The sequence below is a fragment of the Aotus nancymaae genome, unplaced genomic scaffold (assembly GCF_030222135.1).
Source record: "Aotus nancymaae isolate 86718 unplaced genomic scaffold, 86718_ANA_hifiasm-v0.15.2.pri h1tg000057l, whole genome shotgun sequence".
Classification (NCBI taxonomy): Eukaryota; Metazoa; Chordata; class Mammalia; order Primates; family Aotidae; genus Aotus; species Aotus nancymaae.
Genome location: NW_026988471.1, coordinates 45,871,882 through 45,896,752, shown reverse-complemented (window position 1 = coordinate 45,896,752; position 24,871 = coordinate 45,871,882). Strand labels below are relative to the sequence as shown.

Below are 24,871 nucleotides of genomic sequence, written 5' to 3'. Positions count from 1 at the left end.
ACAGCAGTCCCTTTGAATTCAACCAAAGAGTGAATTCATGATGGAACTTACTGCCAAATAGATTGGGATGCGATTTATCTTGAACCAAACCAGGGGGATTAGCTCCTTCCAAAATGATCAAGGCATCTTTTTCCCTTGCTGCAAATTTGCTGCAGCTGGTGGAGTCATTAGGCAGGGTGGGTGGGGGTGGGGATGTTGATCGTATTCTTAGCCTGGGTCAGGTTGGGGAGGCGGGTTAGGGAGATCATTGCCCTGGTGATCTGGTCCTGGCAGCCCTCCATTCAACAGGTGCTCGGTAGATGCTTGCTAGTGGTGATGGCAGCCAGGGGAGGGGAGAGGGCTCATGGGGTGCAAATTACCCTGGAATCCTCTCATGCTCAGAATGAAAGAGCTGGGACACCTTCTCATGTTCCTTTACTGGCCGTGGCGGCTGTGCACCAGTCACCAGTCTATTCTCCCTTTCTTCTAGTATGACTGATCCCCTCCCCTGACCTCTTTTGATCCTCCCACCTCAGTCTCCAGAGTAGCTGGGACTACAGGCATGTACCACCATGCCCAGCTAATTTTTTTTTTTTTTTTTTTGTATTTTTAGTAGAGATGGGGTTTCACTATGTTTCCTGGGCTGGTCTTGAACTCCTGGGCTCAAGCCATCTGCCTGCCTCAGCCTCCCAAAGTGCTCGGATTACAGGCATGAGCCACTGCGCCTGGCCTGATCCCTTGACTTTTAATGGGGCACACAGAATAATGACATCTGCCAGAGCCCTCTGCAGTTAGGGGCAGTCAAATAACTAAGTTCTGGCTGATGGATCATGAGAAGTGATGTGTGCCAATTCCAGGACATGTCCTTATAGGAAAGGGGGTTCCTTTCTTCCTCTCATCCTCCTTAAAAGTTTGCCTTGGAATGTGAATGTGGCAGAGAGCCATCCTAGACCACATGGACGACAGTGATACCCTAAGGACAGAAGAGTCGCTGTTCCAGTCAAGGCTGTCATCTCTAAACTGTTACGTGAGAAAGAAATAAGCATCCACCTTGTGCAAGACACTGCTATTTTGGATCTGTTACTCGCACCCAAACTGATCTCCTAATACTGCACTGACTGACCCTGACGTGGCGCCACATTCGAAGCATTCAGATGCTGTTTGCGGAGTTCTCATCTGTGGAGTGAATATCTAAGATAACGACCAGAGAAGAAAGGCTCATGTGCAAATGATTGAAGGGGTTGTGTTTCTACTGACATTCCCAAGTCTAATTACTGGCTTCAAGAGGGCCTTTAACCTTACTTGGAGTTACCAGAACATGCTAGCATCCCTAGTGTAAAGCAATATATGATCTGAGAACTGCGAGCAAGCTTGTAACGATGTTAGTAAACAAATGGGACAAATCAGGCGGGGTGCAGTGCCTCACGCCTGTAATCCCAGCACTTTGGGAGGCTGAGGCGGGCAGATCACCTGAGGTCAGGAGTTCGAAACCAGTATGGCCAACACGGTGAAACCCTTTCTCTACTGAAAATACAAAAATATTAGCCGGGCACGGTGGCATGCACCTGTAGTTGCAGCTACTCAGGAGGCTGAGGAGGGAGAATCACTTAAACCTGGGAGGTAGAGGTTGCAGTGAGCTGAGATTGTGCCTCTGCACTCCAGCCCAGACCACAGAGTAAGACTCTGCCTCAAAACAAAAACAAACCACTCCCCCGACCCAAAAACAAGGCAAATCATTCAAACAAAAGGCCTGGGAGCTCCGGCACAGGCAACCCACAACTGCAGAATCTGATCACTGTGTTATGCTGCATTCCTTAAAGCTGGTGAAGCCCCCATCATGGATGCAGCTTCCCATCTTGGGTGGGAACCTGTGGGGGCTGGGGCTCCACGTGGCTCCTTGGAAGTTGGAAGTCATTACGGCTCCACATCTTAGAAGAAAATGGGAATCTTTGCCTAAGGGGACGCCTTGTTTATTATTCCTCTGGATTTTTCAGTAATACTCTTCCTACTTAAGACACAACAAGCTGACTGTGGAGCAAGCGCAGCCTCTGCCCACCCCTAGCATCTGAGGGGACCCTGAGATGCTAACTGGGGCAGTTTCTACATTGTTAAAATGCTCCCATATCTAGCCTTTCTGTGAATCCTGTCCAGTGTTTTTTCTAGATTCAGAACCTACAGTGGGGAGAGCAGGGGTGTACTGCATACTAATGTGTCCGCATATGAGAAGCATGCAGTGGGAAACCTTAGATTCTTAGCTAACAAGCACTTCTGACTCTGACTTACCAAATCCCCACATCCCAGTAAAAGATCATCTACTTTGGGTTTCTTCTCCAACTTCCCCTGGGGACGACAGCGCCCCCCCATGATGGGGAAGGAGCAGAGAGGAGGGTAATCAGAGAAAATGCAAGAGGTACTCCTGAGCCCAGAACTTCACCTTGGCAGTTGGCCTGGGGTACTTTAGGGTTCCATTTAGCCTATCATCCTTCTCTGTCTCCTGCTGCCATTTTATTTCATTCAGGCACTTGCCATCTTTCGTCTTGGTTCTCTCTCTTTCCACTGTGATCCACCTTTCACACCACTGTCAGGGTAAATTTTTAGAACTATTGGCAGTGAGTCACTTCCAGGCGTTCATAAGCCGGTGTTAGGACACTCAGTGTTCAGGGCCACGCTGCCTCTTCCTTCACCATGGCTGCCACGGACGAGACAGAAGCCTAACACCTTTTGCTGAGTGCCTGTGATGGCCACCCTGAGTGTGTCACACATTGGCTCATTTCAGATCTGGGCTAGCCAGTTGTGGGCTGCCTTCAGAACCCAGGTCTGTGGGACTCTGCAGCCAGCTTTCTTGCAGCCTGCCTCCCTAACACTGGCTGGCCTTCAGACTCCTGGTGGCAATGGTGTCACTTAGTCACCAAGAGGGATAGTCACCTGAATGGCAACCTCAAAGTTACCAGTCTTGCCTCTACCTTCAATGAATTCTACCCCCAGATCTCTCTTTTTTAGGGGCCTCTACACCTCCCCTCTCTGACTACTCTGAGCTCTCCAGGGTTTGAAGCCCATTCTCGAGACTGAGACTGGCCTCTCAGGACCTCCAATCCTCTCATGTTTGGGTTTGCTGGGGGGCAGGGAGGCAGACACCATTCCCACTGGGCAGAGAAGGAGACCCACAGTCAGACGCCAGGACTCTGTAACCTGCGTGGGCCTACCAAGGAGTCCCCACCTCACCACACTCCCTTCTCCAGGACAGGGTTCTGAGAGTGTGCGTGGCTTGCAGACAGGCCACAAGTGTCACTGGGACCAGGGCACTCACCAGCCTGCAGCCAGATCTGTTCCAGTGTGGTCCACAGCTGCATGGGGCCCTGCTTCAGGACCGAAGAGGGCATGGTCAGCTCTGACATGGCCTCCTCCAGCCGGGAGGCTGCAATGGATGAAGCCCGCCGGGAGCCTGCAGAGGGGATGGGCAGAGCAGTGGTCAGAGGTCCACACGTCGCAGGCCCCAGGAGCAATCATTGCCCAGCACGATGGGGAGACAAGGTACCCTGAGTCAGGGTAGGGTGGCATGGCTGGGCAGCCAGAAAGTAGCTCACAGACCCACTGGGGAGAGGCCACTATGTCCTCTCACCCACAGCTGGGGAGGGGAGCTCTTTGCAGGGCAATCAGGCAGGGATCCCATTAGGAATCTATTCCTAGGAAAACAATAATGTCAGCAAAGACGCTCTTTAAGTGAACACAACAGAAATGACCTCAGTGCCCAATAATAGCGATTGATTAAAAATAAGTAGGGGCATAATCATCCGACTGCAGTTTTAATAACAATGTACAAATGCAGATGTCAATGTAGAAGGTTGTTCACACTATATAGTTCGGTGAAAACAAGCAAGTTACAGAAGAATAGGACCACATTTTTATAAAAAAGAAATATGGGCATGGAAAAAAGTCTGAAAGGCCATTTATGAAGGTCTAAGTGGTAAAATTATTAATGATTTTTCTTTTCTTCCCTTGGCTACTTTCACTCTGTTTTTACAAGTGCATATTATCATTTGTTTGTATAAAGGTCCCCATTCAAGGCTGTGCTGTGAAAGACCCTTGCACAGCAGCTCAAGTCAGAACACTGCCCTCTGGAAAAACTGTCCCAGTGGCAGTTCTGGGTGATATGGGCACCAGTTCAGGATATATAAACTGTTGACATTTATAATTCCCATGCAGGTGAAATGTGAGTACTTTCTCTCTCTCTCTCTCTCTCACAGAGGCAATAAAGGCTCCAATAAACTCAGGAGACCTCAGGGCAAACCACAGATGACTTCAGTTTATGAGACAAGCGTACGTGGAGTCCTAATAACTGTTCATGATTCTCCCTCTTTAATTGCAAGGGAGCTATCATTCCCTCCCTCCTTTCACCATTCCCTCCTGGGAGGCAGAAGCTCTACATACAGCCATACACCCCTGAGATGTGTCTCTAAAGTTGGGTGCTAGGTTTGGCTTCTGAAATCAACTCTGTCACTTGACAACAAAGGTGCAACTTGGCTCATGTCCACCTAAGTGAAAAAACTGAGCAATTCCACTAAATACAACTCCACTCACACTTTCTTTCCCATGACTAATTCTTGTGTTTTTGATAAAGGTGTTCTGCTTTAAGCAGGTTCGAAGTTAAAAAATATTAAGTGCAGTTCCTGAACTCATTTGAATTTCACAAGTCATGGGTTTCAAGATGAGTTTTTCCAGGGAAGTCCGCTTTTGGCTTAGAATTGTAAAGAGCTCAGCGTCCATTCCTTTCTATTTGACTTGATCTACCGAGGACATTAGGTGGACTGTGGCCTCTGGCTTGAGCCTAGGGGGAAATAGTTTCTGTGCTCTACAACCCCCTTTCCAGCCAGGCTCCTCTTTCTTCACCCCCATGCAGGAGGCAGGGTTCCTCCCCTGCCCACTGCCCACTCTGGGGCCAGCAGCCAGCCCCTACTCACAGCCAAGATGCCTGAGGGTAGCTCCTTAGCACCAAGGCCCCTGGGCAGCAGCTGGCAAAGAGCAGTGGTGGGCTTGGCCTGGCCGGGTGCCACTCTCCGAGTTGGTGCTCTCAAGCTGGGAGCATGAGCTGTGGGTCCATGCATATAGCTGCCCAAGGAGCCAGTTCTTACCAGAGTCTGCATCATGGGCATCAGGCAAAGTCAGGTGCATGCCACTCTGCTTCTTCATGGTGAGGCCCTCACCGAGGCTGCCATCCTTTTCCAGGCCTCTGGAAGGCAAAGGAGGGCCAGGGCCTGGTGAGCTAGAGAGCTAGCGTCACTGGGACTAGCAGGGAGAATGGGACAGCCTCACTTCAGGCAGGCTCTGGGGCTGTGGGTTCAGGCCCAAAGACAGAGCTAAAGTCACCAACACCACTAGAGAGGCAGGACGGATCAGCATGGGTCGTGTGCCACACAGGCTGAGGCCTGCAAACTCTACCACACTCCCTACTCTCTTCTCTGAAGTGGGTAAGGCCGAAGCTTCCCAGGCCAGGGGGAGCAACATCTAGCAGAGTGCCAGGCAAAGAGTGGGGACTGTGGACTGGCTTCCAAGGAAAGCCTGGTCTTGACTGGGCACCAGAAGTGCTGTGACCCCCCAACCTGCTAAGGAAAAGGGCCCAGATGCCACCCCCTGCCTCAGGCTTCCCTTTGTTAAACTGCCAGGGGGGCCCCAGAGGAGCCAGCAGAGGCCCCTAGGGTGGCAAATCAAATAGTCATGGAGATCCCATCTTGTCCTCTCAAACCCTGTCTTCAATTTCCCAGGTCCCTGCTGCTATACTGCTAGGAGCAGGGGTTTCTCTTTTCACAGAGTGCAAGCTGGGGGGAGCCAGGAAATAGCCTCCAGCTCAGAAAGCAGCACAGCCCGCCGCGGCCATCCAGGGCACAAGCAGCCCCAACCAGCCCATTCCCACTGCCGAGGAAGCCCACAACCTTTGACCCTGTCGATTGGGGAAACTTTGAGAATGGAAGCAGAAGGCACAGGAGATAAGAAGGCAGGCCAAGCCTGGGCAAGAAGGCTTCTTTCCTTCAGAGAAGTACCAAGATGATGATCCCACAAAGAGAGCCATGGGTATCCTTCCCTTCTAACTCAGGCTCACACTGGCTTCAACTTGAGCCTGGGAATTTTAGTGGGCATTGGAGGAAACTATCCACAAAACCACAATGGTTCAGGACTGGTTCTTCCTCTCCCACCCCTTCCCAATCCCAGGAAGCACAAAGTGTGGTACAAAAGAGCAAGAGACAGGCCAGGCATGGTGGCTCATGTTTGTAATCCCAGCACTTTTGGAGGCTGAGGCAGGAGGATCACCTGAGTTCAACAACAGCTTGGACAACACAGTATGACCCCATCTCTACAAAAAATGTTTAAATTAACCAGACATCATGGTGAGTCCCTGTAGTCCCTGCTATTTGGGAGGCTGAAGCAGGAGGATCACTTAAGGCCAGAGGATGGAGGCTGCAGTGAGCTGTGATTGTGCCACTGCACTCCAGCCTGGGCAACAGAGCGAGACCCTATCTCTAAAAAAAACAAAAAACAAAACAAAACAAAAAAAACAGCCAGAAATACTAGGTTGAAATCACGGGCCACCCTTCTCAGCTTTGTGACCCCAGGCAGTGCTACTTGACCTTTCTGTCTTGGGTTTCTCATCTTGAAAATGATCATGAGAATGTCCATTCCACAGGGTGGTCGTGGGGAGTAAATGAGGTAACAGGGGCAGGTCCTGGTGCAGGGCTGGCATGAAGCAGGGCTGGATGCAGCTTCCCATCCAACTCTCTCTCCCATCCTGTGAAGGGGCCTTTCCTAAGGCTCCAGAGAGAGCCCATCTCCAGGACTACACTTGGTTCTAGACCAATGTACTGCATGATCCCTACCTTGAAGACCCTTACTGCCCAGACGGGGAGAAGAGACAGTCCAAGTGGAGCAATTAGCAAAGACCCATATGGAGAGGGTTGAATGAAGCATTTTAGAGGCTGGGTGGTTGGTGGCTTCATGAAGGAGGGGCATCTAGACAGGGCTAAAGGGGCAATTACAACATGAGACCAGCAGTGTGGGGTTGGCCCAGACAGAGCAGAGGAAGGGGGTGTGCCAGGGAGTTCAGTGGAAGGTGAGGCTGATAGTCAAGGTCTGCTGAGGCCAGACCTGCAGGCTGTGGTCTTAATCCTTGGCTATCCCAAACTAGATTTTATACCCAGGGTAGGGCAGGGCTATCTGGACCAGAAGCCTGGATCCAGTACTCTCCTGGCTTTCCCAGGAGATAGGGACGAGTCTTTTCTAAACTTGGGGCCACAGATCAGAAACCAGGGCTTATAAAATCTAGTTTGGGGCAGCCAAAGAGAGGTGCTTAGGGGCTTCCTGTTGTGACAAGCCCCAGCCCTGCAATTGTGCTGCTATAAGGGAGGCACAGGCCGGGTCTTCAGTGCTGGGAGACAAAGCTGCAGCTCAGAGGGGTCCCACCACAACTGACCACTTGGAGGAAGAGACAATCAGCCATCCAGATAAGGATGCAGAGATGGAGCAGCCAGCTCCGGGGCAACCCACTGCAGGAGGGGAGCCGGGTTGTGCACCTGCTCGAGTGGCCACAGCCAGTGAGCAGGAGAATGAGGCCATCGGAATGCAGGTCCCCTCACCCAAAGTGTGGCCCACGGCCTCACGCATCCAGTTGCCAGGTGGCTTCCTATTCCTGTTCTGAAAAGTCTCTCATCCCAGAACCTCCTTCTGGCTGTTTCCACCCACTGGTCCTGCTCTGCTATGGTCTCCTAGGCCTGCAAAGTGAGGGCTGACTCTGCCCAAAGTGTTTTACTCCATCTGATTACCCTCCTCTGTAAATTTCACTGTTATAGACATTCCTCTGGGGAGTCTGGAAGCTTTCTGGGCTCCTAGAGTCTCTGTGAAAACACAAATACACACCAGATGGGGTCCCCTGAGGCCTCATGGAGATGACACAGCCAGCTATCCCAAAGATGGGCATGAGGATCAGGAAGAGGTAGGGTCCCTGGTCTGCAGGATGCCCTCTTTCCCTTTGGGCTGCATAGGCTGAGCCCAGGCATCCCACTGGGTTTGAGCAAAGACTTTTTGTAGATTCAGCCTAGAAAAAAGTGCCCTGCTCTGGCCCATGAAAGACCCAGATCCCAGGCCAGGGTCTCCAGTAGGAGACAAGAGGCATGAAGAGCGTGGGTGACTAGGGAAGAAGGGGTGGCCCTTCAGGACTCGTCTACTGGCCTCCAAATGGAACGAAGGAAGAAGTGACAGGCTCCATGGGCTGGGACTCAGGAGATCCAGGTTCAAGTCCCAGCACTACCACTTAACAGGCAAGTGACTCTGGCAAGCTATATATAAAGTCTCTGCATCTGAGTTTCCTCACTGGGCTGGGAATAAAATCTGATAATGCGTAAGTTATAAGCATCTGAGGTATAAACTATAGGCCCAAGCCCAGCACCTGGCTCCAGTGCTCAGGAATGATCTCTCTTCCTTCTTACCACTCTGAACCTCGACATCCTACGTAGGGTCTCTATGCACTTCATAGACAACTGTCAGGAGGTTCAAAGTGGACTATGGATGTGAAAAGCTCTGTGGGCAGGAAGTTCCATGCTCTCATTCAACAGCCTCACTTTCCTCCCCATCCTGGCAGGCGTGGTGGCTACCCAGCTGTGGACTGTTGCCCTGGCAACCACCCTCTGGCAACCCAAGGGACAATGACGGCCACTCACCCCAGCTGGGAGAAGCTGTACAGGGTCTGCCACAGCCGCAGCATTTGTCTGCAGGTCACGAGGGCTTCCTCTGGGCCTTTCAGCACCTGCTCCAGCTTCACCTTGGTGAACATCAGGCTGTGGGGAGGAACAGAGGCCATCAGCACACCCCAGCGAGGGCTCACTTTCACCGGGACACCTGCCCCACCAGGGCAACCCCACATGCCCACCTCCCCAGCTCGTAGAAGGCAGAGTGCCATCAGGGTGGCAGCCTCTGCCATGCCCCTGGACTGCTTGCTTTCACTCTGTGCCTCAGTTTCTCTCCATCTCGGCTGCCAAAGCATGAAGCACTCCATGAAGCATTGTCAGTGCCCACACTGCTAATGCTGCATGTCCCCTGACCATGTGCCATTCTGCCCATCTCTGAAGCACTGTCCTGTGAGTCCTGGTCTTGCTCAGTTTGCTCTTCCTACCCACATCCTCTGCTAAGCAATGCCCTGTGCCTACTGAACGTGGGGCCAGGCTTACACTCATATTCACCACAGGGCCCAGCATGGGGCCTTGGATAAGAGACTCGTCCAGACAGTGGCTTAGAATCTGTAAGTGAAGGTAGAGCAATGAACTGGCAAGGAGGTCCCCTAAGGACAGAGTTCCACTTCCCACCTTGCCAGCCACGGTAGTATAGATGCCCAAGCAACACCTCCTAAGTGGAACTGCAAACTGCACTTCCTGACCCTGGATACACGAAGAAGGCAGTGTTATGCTTTATCAAAGGATTCTTCCTTGGATTTCCCAAAATAGCCAGCTCCCTTATATAATAGATAGGATTAAAGCGACGTGAAATCCTATTCAATCACCTTTTAGGGACAGTTACTGTGCAATGAGAGCAACTTCAGAATTTCTTTTGACCTGAAAAGCTGAAGTCCTGGGGACTGACCTTGGAATGGTTGGGAAGAAGGGCTGGTCCTACCCGGAGGCAGGACTGCAGGAGGGGTAGAGCTGGCTTCCTCCCTCTGCCCTGGACACAGCAGGCACAGCCAGAACGCTTCTCACAGGCCAGTCATGACACTTGCTCACCAAGAGCTGGGGTGGAGCCCTGGAGGCCCTGCTGTGCCCGGTGTTGGCCCTTCAGATGCTAGGGAGGTCTGGGGGTTCTGGAGGCTACATAGTAACCAGTATGAAAGTCCAGCCACATTTTCACCCTGGTACTGCCAGCAGTACTGACACACACCAGCTGCCTGGGCAGCCTGTGGAGAGTTTAAGCCACTGAGGCCCAGACAGCAGCACCTTCTCGACATCGCTGTTGAGCAAGACCACGGGACTCTCCGGCCCTGCATTTGATCACTGCCCAGTGGTTCTGCCAGCCCACCTGAGGGCAGCACACAGCCCTGCCCCATTGGAGGGCCACCACCCAGACTCCTCAGGCTACAGGTGCCACCCAGACAGGCCAGGCCTGCCCTTGGCAGCTGCCCCTTTGGATCTTCTCTCTCTGTTGGGCCTCTACCCTGAGAAGACCTGGGCTCCCAGCTTCATAAAGCCCTCTGATGTCCTAACTCTCTGCCCATCTTTCCACACTTTGTCTCTTAGATTGCAATCTGGTAGAGAATGAAGAGGGTGGAATTTGTCCCAGGATTTTCTGAAGAGGGGGTTTCTGGAGAAGTATTATTTTTCTTCCTCACTGCATCCCCAAAATGCCCCCCAGACACCACTCCTTTTTATTTTCATCCATCCCAAGCTTGGCTTTAAATACCCCCTCTCCCAGTTCTTAGGATGCCCCGCACCCTTCTTGGAACATAACTAATGACCACCTGGCTTGCCTATCAGGTCCCAAGGGCAGAAACCGGGATCCCCCTAGGGTGGACTGCACAGACCTGAGTGCACAGCCGGTACAGGACACAGACCCGAGTATGAATGACCCAGTGGGCAACTGCTGGGGACAACTGGTCCTGCCACTGTACTCCTTCCCCAGGTTTACAAAGGATCCAGCACTCCATAAGGATCAGAGGCCTCTGCTTTCGAAAATATGAAGAAAACAGAATGGCTGCCTTCAAGCCAACAATTAGAGAGCTATAAATGACACATTGCCCAGAGAACCAAGGGCTGTATTTTTGGATCAGACTCAGTGCAGGGGAAGAACAGGGAAGGGGTCTTGGTGGAGCTGGTATTTGGTGATAAGCAGGGTAGAGTGGGATTTGGTTGGGAGTTGGGGAGAGAAGAGGCTGGGGGTGTGGAGGACGGGGTAGCTGGTTGGAGCAGTGTCAGAGAGGTGGGAAAGCCCCTCCCCTTGGGCAGCCAAGTGCCCTGGGCTGGGCTGGTTTCTGGGGACAGCTTCCCGGGTAGGCCAGCCCAGCTGCATTCCCCCGGCCCTCTGTAGGCACCTCTTCTTCAGCAGTTTCTCTCTGCCAGAGCCCCCTTCTCACTTTCTTCATTCTTGAGGGCCAGGATGGGTCAAGGGAAGACCTAACCACACCATGTACCTGGCAAAGAAGTGGCTGAAAGCTGAGCTGGCATTGCAGTAAGTTAGTTCTACCAATAGCAGGCTCTATCTTTGCAGCTGCTGACATTCCATTAGCATGAGTGGCCCAGAGCGGAATTTCTCAACCCGACCACATCCTTTCTGGGCTGGGGCAAGTGCTCCACCAGTCACTCTGGTCTGATCTTCCATTCCAGGATCCTGGGAGGATCCAGACTTGCTCCTGAGAGTTCCTCGGGCTGGCAGGTGAGCGCTGCCAGAGGGATTTTCCTCCACAAAGAGCCCTGCCCTATGGTCCTCACCTGTGCCTCTGTGTGGCCTTCACAACCTTCCCACTCTGGCTCCACCCTCCCTTCCTGCCACCCTCCCATGACCTTGGGCGCTGGTACACTGATCACATGGGTATTAGCAGCTCCCTGAACCTCAGGACAGGCTCCTGGACTCATCCGTGCTGTGCTTGTGCCGTAGCCTCTGCTGAGATCACCCTTCCCCCTTGATGCCCAGCCAGCTCCTAACCAGATGTCACCCTCTGGCTTTCTGTGTCCCCATGGGGACTGTGCACACTCCCCTCCAAGACAGGCTTCCTGATGTCAGGATGTGGTTATCTGTGCCCCTGCTGGCTTGCCTCTAGTTCACTGCAGAACTTTCTTCCACTCCCAACAGGGATCAGCAAACAACTCCACTCCCTCAGAAGGAGCAACTCAGCTGCTCTTCTGACTAAGGAGCCCAGGCCCCCTCTCCACCCTGTTCACTGCAACGGGTAGCTGCTGCCCACCCACCCACCTAGCAATGCTGGTCCATTTCTTTAGAAAGTCTGGCAGAGCCCTGGCAGGTCATCAGGGCTGGTGGGCGACATTCTGGGGCCCTCACAACCAGGGGGAATCAAAGCTGTGGCCACAGCCTCATCAGAATGCTGTGGCTCCTCGGGGAAGCCAAGGGGAGGCTGCTGGCAGTTGGGGATGGGATAGAGTAGTCAAGCCTGGGCTCCCCTTCCCCTTGCTTACCTGTCTTATAAACCAACTGGGCCTAAAACACCACTTGAATAAAGGATTCTGAGATGAAAGAAACTATTTCAATCCCATGGATCCAGCCCTCCTCCAAGATGTCCCTATGTGACCACACTGTCCTTCTCTGAATATGTGGCACTGTGTTCCATTAGCACTTAATTACATTATACACATATATATACTTGGGGATCAGGACATGATACCCCAAAATATGACTGTTTGAGACCAGAATATGCCACCCCAAAATATACTTTGGCATATCTTGAGTTGGTTATTCTGAGAAACTGCAGACACAGAAGTAGCTCTGAAAAGCTGCCCTTTTATAAAAGAAACTTCCAGAGACAGGGTCTGGCTCTGCTGCCAGGCAGAGGGCAGTGATGTGATCATAGCTCATTGTACCCTCAATCTCCTGGGCTCAAGCACTCTTCCTGCCTCAGCCTCCTAAATAGCTAGGCCTAACAGGCATAAGCCACCACATCCAGCTAATTTTTTTGTGAGATAGGTCTCACTATGTCGTCTAGGCTGGTCTTGAACTCCTGGGCTCAAATGATCCTCCTGCCTCAGCCTCCCAAAGCATTGGGATTACAGGCATGAGCCACATGGTGCCTGGCCTAGAAATTTTCATCTCCGAGGGAAATTTACATTAGAAGAAGTATCTATAAAGAAGAGGGCTGCTCCTGGCAACTTCTGTCACTTGAGAGATTTTTATCTGCATAACAAGAGGACCTTTATTCATCATCTCCTCTCTGTTACCCTCCTATAACTTATCTCTACCACCACCAGGAACCCCAATCCCCTATTCCTTTCTGTAGCTCCAGATGCTTAATTATTAAGCTTCAATCATCTGGTCTTTCTTTGAATCTCATATTTGGTGGGACTTCCATGGATATGTACAAAATTAAATGTTTTTTTCTCTTGTTAATCTGTCATGTCAATTTAATTCGCAGTCAAAGTCTTCTTCCCTTCTGGGAAGCCATTTCCATTCCCCTACTATGTATATAATCTTTTTTTTGCCACCTAGGCTTAAGAGTTTAATAATAAACTCATATCAAGCATTTTAAATGTCAGACATTCTAGAATCAGTGTGCAGCCAGCCCGGCCTATAGATGGTGAAACCACCATTTGTCTTGTCCTGTGCCTCATCGTGCGTCCCCACCTGGATGACAAGTACCTACAGGACAGGGCCCCGCTGCCCTCCCCCAGCGCCTGGCACAGTGCTGAGCACACAGTATCTGCCTAGTCCTGGAGCCTGTTACTTGATTCCCCATAGCTGCAGTGTGGGTAGGATTCCCAAAGCTGACAAACAGCACTGGCCAATTCCATTCCAAATTGTCCAGAAGCAAAGTCTTCCACCCCGTGAGAGCAGGACATAGGGAGGAACAGCGGGCTCCTGATGTGCAAGCGTCTGGCTCTTCCTGACTGGGGTGGGCGTGGAGGGCCTCCATCCCAGGGGAAGTCACTGGGCAAGGCCAAAAAGTATCACTGAGGAGAGTCTCTGTGATCGAAATGCCAGAATACCAAAATCCAGCAGCTTTCAACATTTACACACTCTGACTAGCCATTCCAGAAGAGCAATGGTCACATTACCATCCTCAAGCCCCACATTGTGTCGTCAAAGTGAATACACACTGGCCTGGGAATCAGAAACCCAAGGCAAAGTCCCAGCTCTCTGGTCACCCAGCTGGGCATGTCACAGGTCCCACACCTGTAAAACAGGAATGATGTCAGCTGCCCCACGGACTCCCACCAGGCTGAACTGTGATAAACTCTAAGCAGCAGCTGCATTCAGCTCTCCAGCACACAGGGAAGGGACTCCTGCTTTGAAGCCGCAGGCCTGCCAGATCCCAAGACACAAGTTTCCAGGCCAGGTGCCTTTGAAGGCTCCCAGAAAGCCCCAAGCTTTCTGGCCTGTTCAATTAGGCCCTCCACCCCTAGGACCTAAGACAGGCTTATGACAGGAAGAGGATGGAAGGAGATGCATAAAGCTACAGGAACTGGGTCCTGGGCAAAGGCATCCTTGCTGTGACCCCTGTTGCAAGCATTTTCCTGTTTAAGCTGTGGAAGCTCATGTGAAGTAAACACTGAGGTCTTCTAAGACTGAACGACCTTGCCATGCTGTCAGCATCTAAGTGAGTGTTCTCTCTGAGAAAGGGGAAGGAGCGTGGGTCATTGTAAACACCCCACGTGCTTGGTCCCTCTGCTGGGGCTGGGGAAGGAGAGCCGGGTCCTGAGATGCACCCCATTCCTGGTACTTTCTGCAGCCCCATCCAAGCCATATGGCACACATGCCCTGGTCCAGGCGGGGAGCCCCAGTGCAGACAGAAGCCCCCTCTCTACATGCTTATGCCCTCTCCTCGGGATGCTGCCAGAGCCTTCAGCAGACCACACCAGCCACCCCATACCCAGACTCAGCGTCCCCTCAGCCATCATTCTAAGCACTGGAACCTGCCAACTCCCATGTTACCTGAACAGGTAATGTAGCACCCAGGGGCACAGAAAGGCACTCAGGTGACCTGACAGTGCCAGCCCCTGCTGAACTATGGGACATCTCAGTCCACAGTGTCTGTATGTCTGGGGCAGCCCTGATTCTGTGGAGGAAGACAGAGACCAGTGAGGCTGGTGTTTCTGCTCCCCATTAGAAAATGGCTGTGCCACAGGCCACCAGCTTTGCCAATCTCCCCAATCACTCCTGCTCAGGCGGATGATGGAGATTCCCAGAAGAATGCTGGCATCTGCCTCCTCTTCCTCCTTTTCTTCCTGGCCATGCCTTACCTGCACTCCTGGGGCAGGATCACACTGCTAATTATTTGTCAAAAGGATTAAGACTTGGAGCTGTTCCCATGTGAGGCAAAGATAAACAATTTCTTCTCACTGCTATAAAGAGGAGAGATCTTAGGGTGAGACTCTTCAGAACTGGGTATGGCTTTTCCAAAAGCTTAAAAAAATCATTATCTTGTAAATAGGGGACATTTCTGTGATGACTCTGGCTAAGCCAAGCACAGTCCTGGGGTGAGAGGTCATATCCATCCCCTTACCTGGGGGCAGCAATCCTCACCCTTCCTGTGTCCCCTCCATGGCTGCTCACCCCAGCACCCCACTCTTAGTGGTGGGGGAAGCTGGCACACAGAGCTGGCTGCAGAGAAACACACAGGCTGTGTGGGCAGCAAGCATGATAGGTCCACATTTTTACTTTCATGTTCCTGAAAGCAACCCCCTGTAGTTACTCAGCACCCGCAATGAACACTTGAGCACAGTAACTGCCATGTACGTGAGGGAACCACTTCCCTGTTGAGACATGGTCTTTAGCATCAGATGATGCGAGTATACTTCCAGGCTCTGCTGCTTCCTAGAGGTGCCTTAACCTCTGACGGTGCTATTCATTTGCAAGGCAGGACAGTCATGGTACTTCCCAGGAGGGTTGCTGGGAGGACTAAGGGAAAAAGCCTGTGTCTGGTGCACGTCACCCCTCAAGAGAGGTTAGCTGTCATTCTCAGTTGTCTTTGCTGTTGTCAGACCTGTCTTCCTGCCAGATTCTTCCTTCATTTGGGCGGGGACTAGGTCTTTCTCATCATTGTATCCTTGGTGCCTGCTCTCGTATCACTCAACAAATTGCTGAAGAAAGGAAGAGGAAACTTGAGTCGCAAGGACTCACCAAGGCCTGGAACACTGTGGGGGTTCCCAGGATCCAAGCAGCTCCAGGAAGTGAAGCTGTAGGGCATCCTGGAAACTCTCCATTCTTCTGGGTCCTACTGGTCCCATGTGTGTTCACTGGATCCTGGGTGGCTCTTCCTGATCCCTCTGGCTCCTGGCCATTCTGGGAACCCTCTGCAGGCTGGGGGTGGGGATGGGGGAGGTGGGGAGTGGGTGGGAAGTGGCAGCAGGTGTGGTGAATGAACAGAAGGGGGCATTATCTCTTAAAGGGACAGTAATTAGTAATTGCAGCTGATGGCTGTGCTGTGCTGTTTTAATGAAGAGTTCTATTTTTACAGAAACACATAATTGAGTGAAAAAGCAGGCTATTCTTTGAGTCAGGCAGCCATGCCTCTGGAAAATCTAATTCCTTGGCCAGGAGGCTAGAGCCTGCATAGTAAATTGGACCCAGTCTGGGCTGCACCAAGTCAAACTTAGTGGTTTTTTACCACTAAGGTCCAAGTCTGATGACCCAAGTGTCCCTTCTTGTAGCCATGTGACCTTGGGAAAGTCACAGACCCTCAGTTTCTTTTCCTTTTTTTTTTTTTTTTTTTGAGATGGAGTCTCATTCTGTCACCCAAGCTGGGCTGCAGTGGTGCAATCTCGGCTCACTACAACCTCCACCTCTGGGTTCAAGCCATTCTCCTGCCTCAGCCTCCTGAGTAGCTGGGACAACAGGCATGCACTACCATGCCTGACTAAATTTTTTTTTTTTTTTTTTTTTGTATTTTTAGTAGAGACGGGGTTTCACCATGTTGGTCAGGTTGGTCTCAAACTCCTGATCTGGCTGCCTCAGCCTCCCAAAGTGCTGAGATTACAGGCATGAGCCACTGCGCCCAGCCCAGAGCCTCAGTTTCTTATCTGTAAAATGAGAATGACAGCATCTATTTACCCTGAGGATTGCTGTGTGACATCATGCACATAAAAGGCCCAGCAGGGGCTGGCACTTCACAAAGGGTTCAATCCATGTTTGCCCAAACTCTCATTCTCAGTTCCCCAGCCCCTATTATGTGCAGGTGCTTACTTAGGCCTTCTGTGCCTCTGTTTCCTCATCTATAAAGTGGGAATCATGACAGTTCCTATCCCTCCTAGGGTGCTGAGAGGATCGCAGAGCTAATGCGGCAAGGTGCTCACAAGCAGTGCCCGGCCGGGTCAGCTCCGGGTGCATCATTGTTATTGTTATTGAAGCTTTTGGAGTTTAAATATACCAGGGCAGTCCTCCCAATCAGATAGCATGGGTTCTAATCCCTGCTCCACCACTCATCAGCTACGTGATCTTGAGCTAACATCTAACTTTCACATTAGTTTCTTCATCTTCAAAACAGGAGTGCTGTAAAGACCAAAAAACAAAGCAACCAAACCAAAACAGCCAAACTGGGTGAGGGGTGTGAAGGCACTCTGGCTGTGACATTCCCAAATCCCCACACGGTTCTCTTCCTTCCAAAAAACAAAACAGCTCCCATGGTCTAGCAGCTGTGGGGTCCACTGGAGTGTGCTGTGTGCCCAGTGGAGGTTTCCCTACCATGGGGATAGCAGGCAGAGAGGCCAGTCTCTGCCCCAAAGGTACTTCCAAACTCAAACAATACATCCAACGCAATTAGGAAACACAGCAAGAACAGAATCTGGTACTCAGTTGAGTGGTTCAGCTTTGAAGTGGAAGGGCTCCGGGGACAAAGTGGACCTGACAGGGTCCTCTGAAGATGAGCAGGAAGGGCAGAAACAAACGCCTGTAGTGGGAGAGAGGAGCCAGCCTGACAGGCATGGACACCCTACCTGTACAGTAGGATAGGGCACGGAGGGCTCTCTGAGCAGAAGCCAGCCTGCCCCTCGCCCCCATTCAGGTGTGATCACTCAGACCCTGGCCAGGATGTGGGGGGTGCACTGAGTGATTTAGGTCTCCCAGACACATGGTCTCTCACCCATGTTAAATCCAACACATGCTCAGGATTTTTTAAGAGACAGCTCTGTCACCGAGGCTGGAGTGTAGTGGTGTGATCATGGCTCACTGCAGCCTCAATCTCCTAGGCTCAACTGATCCTTTTACCCCAGCCTCCCAAGTAGTTGGGACTATAGGCATGTGCCACACCATGCCTGGCTAATTTTTAAAATTAAAATTAAACGAGGTCTTGCTATGTTGCCAAGGCTGTTCTCAAACTCCTGGCCTCAAGTGATCCTCCTGCCTGGGCCTCCCAAAGCCACTGTGCCCAGCCTAGAGGGTATGATTTTTAAATGGATGCTAACAGGCCTTACCTTCCTGAAAGGGGGAGGGCCACAGTCAGCCCCAGTTTTATTACCTTACTAGAGACTAACCCCTAACACAGAAGGGACATTTTTCAGCAGCTCTTCTTAACCCTAAAACTAATGATTTTTCCTTGGGTCTGGAGAATTAGACTGATCCATGTCCTTTAATCTTATAAGGCTCATGATGATCCTCCACCTCTTAATGAATTCATTTAATGTGATGTGACTTTGAAGCTTTAAAAATCAATAGCCTGAAAGCTTTGATTTCCTGAAGTTAGTGCCTCCTTACTTCAAAGACTGTTGAAGGGCCTTCACTACCTGATGAAGGACCCCAGGGCTGCTCTGAGAGCAGCCTGCCCTCCCCTGCAGCTGGCCGCAGGGTTACATGGCATTCTTTCTTTTTTTCTGAGACAGAGTTTCGCTCTTGTTGCCTAAGGCTGGAGTATAGTGATGCAATCTCAGCTCACCGCAACCTCCGCCTCCTGGGTTCAAGGGATTCTCCTGCCTCAGCCTCCTCAGTAGCTGGGATTACAAGCATGTGCCACCATGCTCAGCTAGAGATGAGGTTTTTAGTAGAGATAGAGTTTCTCCATATTAGTCAGGCTGGTCTCGAACTCTTGACCTCAGGTGATCCACCCACCTCAGCCTCCCAAAGTGCTGGGATTACAGGTGTGAGCCACCACACCCGACCTACACGGCATTCTTATCTGTTTCTGGGCTTATACAAGTGGCCTCTAGGTCTCAGCTTCCCTCTCTGCAGCCACCTCCAGTTACCTCGAGAGGACTTCCCAAACAAAAATTCCTGATCTTGAAAGACTTAAATGTAAACCACACAGAGCCTTTTTATGGCCATTCATGGGTGGAAGAAATTCCCAAAAGAAGACCCTTAGTTGGAACAAAGGCAGGTTCCCAGCCAGGGCTGAGACACAAATAAGCAAATGCCTTGGTCTCTCTGCTATGTGTCAGAACCCCAGGGACCTGAAAACCTCCCACTGCAAAGGGGAGGTGGGCATAGGCCTTCTCCCAAGGGCAAAAAGGCTTTGTCTTGGGTCTGGGCCTCCCCTACTACAGAGAACCACATGCCCTGGGCCATAATGCCTGCCTCTAGCCCCTGCTGCAAGCAGGGAAAGCAATGAGTACCAGAAGGAAAGGGTTACCACCACCTCTGAAAACGAAACCTGCAAATATCTGTGTTCCTTTCTCTTCCCTTTCCTTCCTCTCTTCCCCAGACAAACAAAACAACCTGTGTCATTTACCCTAGAAGTCTGAATGTAGGCAGACCACTAACTGGAGAATGAGGATCATTATCTTTCACCTGTACACGTCACACAGCGCAAGATCAAAGAGGTTCTCACGGGACAACCCATGAAGGGAAATGCTGAATGTTAACCCAGCTTAGCTAATGAGGAACTGACCTTTGGGGAAAGATCTGGTGCTGCCAGTGATTACGACTGACTTAACACTTTCCTCTGCCACATGGCCTGCAAGGTTCCCCAATGGCTGGTGTCCTCCTCAGGGGCTGTGGCAGCCAAATGTATTTAATGAACCCAGCAAAGTGATAAACTATGTTTGTGTTAATACCTTTGATTCCACCCCCTCACTGGAGTGTTGGTATGCTAAGCACCCTTTTGATGTACTACAAGTCCTTAATAAGAACAATCAAATAAACACACTGGGTTTAAGTCAGAAATGTTAACAGAGGTCCCGGGACTCATCCTCCCTGCTCACTGGAATGTACCATGAGAAATACATCACACATGCCACCTGAAAAAAAGGTGAAGCATGCCAGGTGGATCCCAGGGGTGCCCTTGAGCTCCAACGTTAGCCTTAGCTGAAGTCAGCCAAGGTATAGCTCCAGCTAACGCCTGGTTATCAGCTCAAACATTTTCCAAAACAGTCTAGGTTTCCTGGGGCAGAGGGCTGTGCAGTTCCATTTGTTTACAGGCACGTGCCCTGGCTTGTCGAGAAGGCCATATTGTTCCAGTACTGGGGAGGGCCTCTGGGGCTCTGACACCTTCCCCCAGGACTTTCCAAGTCCCCTAGGACCCAGATGACCTACCCTGACCAACAGAGGTTCGGGGGTGGCGGATGGGGGATGGCAGGAGGTGGCCTGGCCCACTGTGGAGAGGGGAAGGGGAAATCATTTGTCTTCCCTTGACCTATGTATGGCCTGGGCTTTCAAAACCAGCCTCGCAGGCTGCCAGGCTTGGGGCGGGAGCCGTGACTGACAGGCTGGTTATTGGAAAGCTCCCATCATGAGCCTAGGAACTTTGTTTGGTTACTATGGTGACCTTCACTACAAGCAGCCTGACTAAAGCCCAAGGAATTTGTTACCTAAAACCATCACCCCATGGAGCCCATGGCTTCAGGAAGGACGCTTATCAGTGGCTTGTTCCCCTTCACCCCATATTCCTGCCCCTCCCTGGTCGGGCCTCCCAGCTGCCTCTCATACCCAAAACGAGAAGAAAGGACTCGAACAGACATCTCCAATCGCACAAGAGACCTTTCACATTCTGCGGCTTGGCCGGGAACCCAGGCTTGAATAGGGAGCTGCTGCCCGCCGAGGGCCTGGCCTCCTGACCAGGGACAGCCCGGTGGGCACATGTGTCCAGGGCTTAGTCAGAAGCCCACAGGATTTCAGGAAGCTGCTCAGGGTGTCTGGTTCCCACCGTGTGAAGTTCATGCTGTCCCCGTGGGGCTGTCTGTCTCTGCCTCATCGTGTTTTTTGCCTTTTTAAACCCAAGCTCCACTAACTAAAGGTCATCCCACAGCACAGAAATCAAGGTTCTCTTTGCTTTGCTTTCTAATCCCTGAATTCAGAAGGCCTTTCAAAAGTTCGACTCCAGAAAAGCTGGGTTTTCTCTAGGAGTCCAGGGGCTGCCTGTATGGGAGTGAAGGAGCTCACGAACCTTTCCCCAGAGCTTCCTTCCCTACTCTGTCAGGGCCCAGCCTTGGCTGCCTGCACCTCCTGGCCTACCTGGCGTTCCCCAGGTGCTGCTGCCCTCGGGACCCAGGATACAGCCTGACATTGCTGGTGGGTGGCCTCCTTTCCCCTCCATACTGCCACCTTTCATACATGGGTGTCCATTGACTGTGTGCCCTCTCCTGTCTGAGTCTCACAATCAACCTCGCAAGCCAAGGGAGACAGAGCAGGTGTTCGTCTTTTGGCAGATGAGAAAACAGAGGCAAGAGGAAGAGGAGTGAGTTGCTGCAGGTGGCACAGGTCAGTGACAGACATGACTCAAGGACTAGGGCCCCACTGTGGCTTTCACACAAGGACCAGCTCACACAGACAGGGGGCCGTTACCCTGCCAGTTTCCTCCCCTGTGGCAGGCGTCCCTGAAAGCGGTGAAACAGGCAAAGCTCATGCCCAGCACCAGCCAGCTTCTGCCATCACGGAGGCGGGCTCTGGGATCCCATGAACCGATGGCCTCTCACACTGAGAAATCCATGTACCACCTCTAATAGGCCTCAGACACTGGGAGATGCCTCCAATAGGCCTCAGGCACTGGGACAGCCCTCTGTGAGGTGCCTTTAAGTGTTCTGTGGATATAGATCTTGCTGGGGACAATGAGGTCAGGACAAAGGGAGTTTGGTCTTTGTTGTTTTGCTGCAGTGATATTTACTGAACCGGTTGTTTAATTAACTGCCTTGGCAACAGCTGGAGCCACACAGGGCTTCTGAAATGCAGAGAGGAGCTGAGGAAGCAGGGTGCAGTGTCAATCGAAGAGCAATGACATTTTTCAGTGATCCCTGACCTGTAATGGACTCAGTGACATTTCCTGCTAATCCATGGGTTTCTATGCTCTGAGGTTTCATCTGTAGGGAACAGTATTGACTTATTTATAAAGAGACAATGGTCATACCCTATGGTCACTCACCATAGCTTGGTGGTAGATGGATTTCTTAGTCCCCATCCATGCCATATATAGTATTATATATCTCTATATATGGTACACAGATATATATATATATATATATATATTATTATTTTTTTTTTTTGCTTAAAACAACAGAGACGTTTTCTCTCACAATTCTGGAGGCCAAAAGTCCCTGTATTTTTTTTTTCCAATTAGTTTTGCAGGCTTTTAGGGCCACGTGGATCAAAATAGAGTTCCTCAGGATCCTAGAGGTGAGGAGCTCATGATGGCTCAAGATGAAGAACCTACTGCTGCTTCCCCCTAGCCCCACAGCCCTGGACAAGCAGAATAAGCAAAGTGAGACACTACTGGGGACAGGACCTGCAGGTCCCCAAATGCAGCACTCTAAAGTGACAGGGAGCAGAGGAACCTTCAGAATCTCTCAGGCTGTGGAATGCTTTCCTTCTGACTTCAGAGCCGACTCCCTGCTGCGGCTCCTAGGCCCCACCCTCCAGAGCTCCTGATGCCCCTGCAGTCACTCTGCAATGTCTGCTTGGGTGAGCTGTTCCCACGGCAGAGGCTGCTCGTTTAAGAGTCCTGCCTGCACAGCTGTGGACACTGCTCTCCAGGCAGCTCGTTGCAAGCCTTTGGGAAGCACTCGAGACAGGGGCACAGTTACCCCTGCACATTGACAAACAGTACAATCTGCATCAGGGCTCCTCAGCCTTTTCTGAGGTTGGGCTCCCTTTGAGAATCTACTGAAAGCCATTTCCATGGACACATGCTCACATGCACAAAAGGTTGTAGTTCAGGTCCAGGGGCCCTTGGAGACCCAGATGTCCACCCCTGGGCCTCCTGGGGGCAGTCACCAACCTCAAGGCAACCCCCAATCAAGGACACTGTCAGTGAGCAGAGCACTTCCTGGAGAAGGAGTCAGCATCTGGGTGAGCGTGGGAGGAAGGGAAGGGCAGAAAGTGTGCGTGTCGGGGCAGGGCAGCAGCGGGGGCACACATATTGCCCACAGGAAGAGGGACAGCTTCCTAGCCCAGCCCAAGAGCATGGGAAGATGAAGGCAGGAGGTACCCCCGGGGTGAGAGTCAAGGAAGCTGATGGGGAGTCAGGGATGGGTCTGCCACACCTCACACAGCTTGGGCTGCAGTCAGATTTCCAAAAAGGGGAGTTAGCCTCCCTACAGCAGACCTGGGGAGCTGCTTTAGCTTGGCAGAAAGCAATCAGCTCAGAAGTCAGGAAGAGATTCTAAGTGGTGAGATGCCAGGTGCTGGGATGGAAGGGCCCCCTCAGCTGGAACCAGGCAGGTGTGAATCACCTTCCTTGGCTCCTTCAGAGCAGCGATCACAGTCTCAGTTTCCATGTAAGATTTCATTTGGAAATTCTGACACCGAGCTGAGCCGGGCCTCTTGCTTCTCCTGTGCTCCACAGACCCAGGGTGGACAAGGAGCCCTTCCCTTTCCCCACCTAGGATTCTAAGCCTTTCTGCTTGGCCATTTCAGTTTCCAATGAAGTCTAACTGAAGTATAAACACACACAGGCACACAGGCCAGCAGTAGTGGGTCAGACCCTGCCAGACAGGCGCCAGGATGGAGCTGGGATCAAAGCAAGGTACTAGCACTAGAAGTAGGGAACCTACATCTTTTGTGCATTTTCATTAAAAATAAAATGTTCTTACCTTGTACTGCTGTATTGTACTTGGGATTAACGAGACAAGGCAACTAATCCTTTGTCCACACACACAGTTTTCTCTGTGTTTTAGGATTTCCTAAGCTACCTGCCTTTGGGAGTAAAGTGCCTGGAATTTTAGCAGTCTCTTTTTTTTTGGAGACTGGAGACCGAGTCTCACTCTGTTGCCAAGGCTGGAGTGCAGTGGTATGATCTTGGCTCACTGCAACCTTCACTTCCTAGGTTCAAGTGATTCTCCTGCCTCAGCCTCCTGAGTAGTTGGGATTATAGGTGCCCTCCACCAAGCCTGGCCAATTTTTCTATTTTTATTACAGACAGGGTTTCACCATCCTGGCCAGGCTGGTCTTGAACTCCTGACCTCAGGTGATCCACCTGCCCAGGTCTCCCAAAGCGTTGGGATTACAGGCGTGAGCCATAGTGCCTGGCCTTTAGTAGTCTCTTGAATGCTGTTGGGACAAGGCTCAGAATCAGGGCCAGCCACGAACACAAAGGACAGGGTGTGTCAAGTTGGCCACAGACTCCACTTACACCTGGCTGTGAGCAGTGGGGACCGGCCTAGGCCAGGATGGAGGGGGAACAGGCGGGGCAGGGTCATTGTGGACTAGGGCAAGCAGGGCGAGGCTCAGGGATATTGGGGCTGCAGACAAGGCTGACTAGCAGGATGAATGCCCATCCTTGGCTTTGGTCACTGGGGCTTCCCTCTTCAGGGAGGCATATTATGGGGTTTATAGTTAGGAAACACTGCCACTCCCAAAACACCTTTCTTTAGCCTTGGGAGGAGGAAGCCACCAACAGCAGCGCTCAGCACTCTGGCAAAGGCCACAAGCAGAACTGTCTGCTGTTGTCTGAAGGAGGCCAAGAGTGCAAGAAAACCTGAGCTCACCCCTGTGGTCAGCCCTGCCTCTGATGGGCTGGGGATGGACAGAGGTGAAAGGCCAGTGATGGGAACCTCCCTAAGCTGGGACCACTGTAGTTTCCCTTCATCACCCATCACTGCTGAGGCACCCCACCATTTTTTCCTAATCCTTTGTGAACCTATTTATACAGCATGAGTCACCTATCAGGGTAGCCAGGACTCGCTTCTTCCTTGCTGTCTACAGGGGGACAGCCTTGGGTTGGTTCTAAATAGCCTTCCTTCAGGCCCCAAGGTGGAACAGTGTGGAAGTGGGTTACTTAGGGGTCCTTCATCTGAGATCACAGGATTCTGAAAAACAAAGCCTGTTATACTCAGTGTCACCTGCC

General features: G+C 51.5%; 1 protein-coding gene across 7 annotated transcripts in view; it reads right to left on the bottom strand.

Moving 5' to 3' along the window:
- TTC7A (tetratricopeptide repeat domain 7A) overlaps positions 1-24,871 on the bottom strand; it is a 158,602-nt gene that overhangs the window by 19,500 nt on the left and 114,231 nt on the right. For all 7 annotated transcript variants that reach the window (XM_064364054.1, XM_012473734.3, XM_064364052.1 and 4 more), the window contains 3 exons: positions 8,682-8,798; positions 5,109-5,206; positions 3,287-3,421 (listed from right to left, as the gene is read on the bottom strand). In XM_064364054.1, coding sequence (XP_064220124.1) covers positions 3,287-3,421; positions 5,109-5,206; positions 8,682-8,798 — 350 coding nt within the window. The remainder of the gene's footprint in view (positions 1-3,286; positions 3,422-5,108; positions 5,207-8,681; positions 8,799-24,871) is intronic.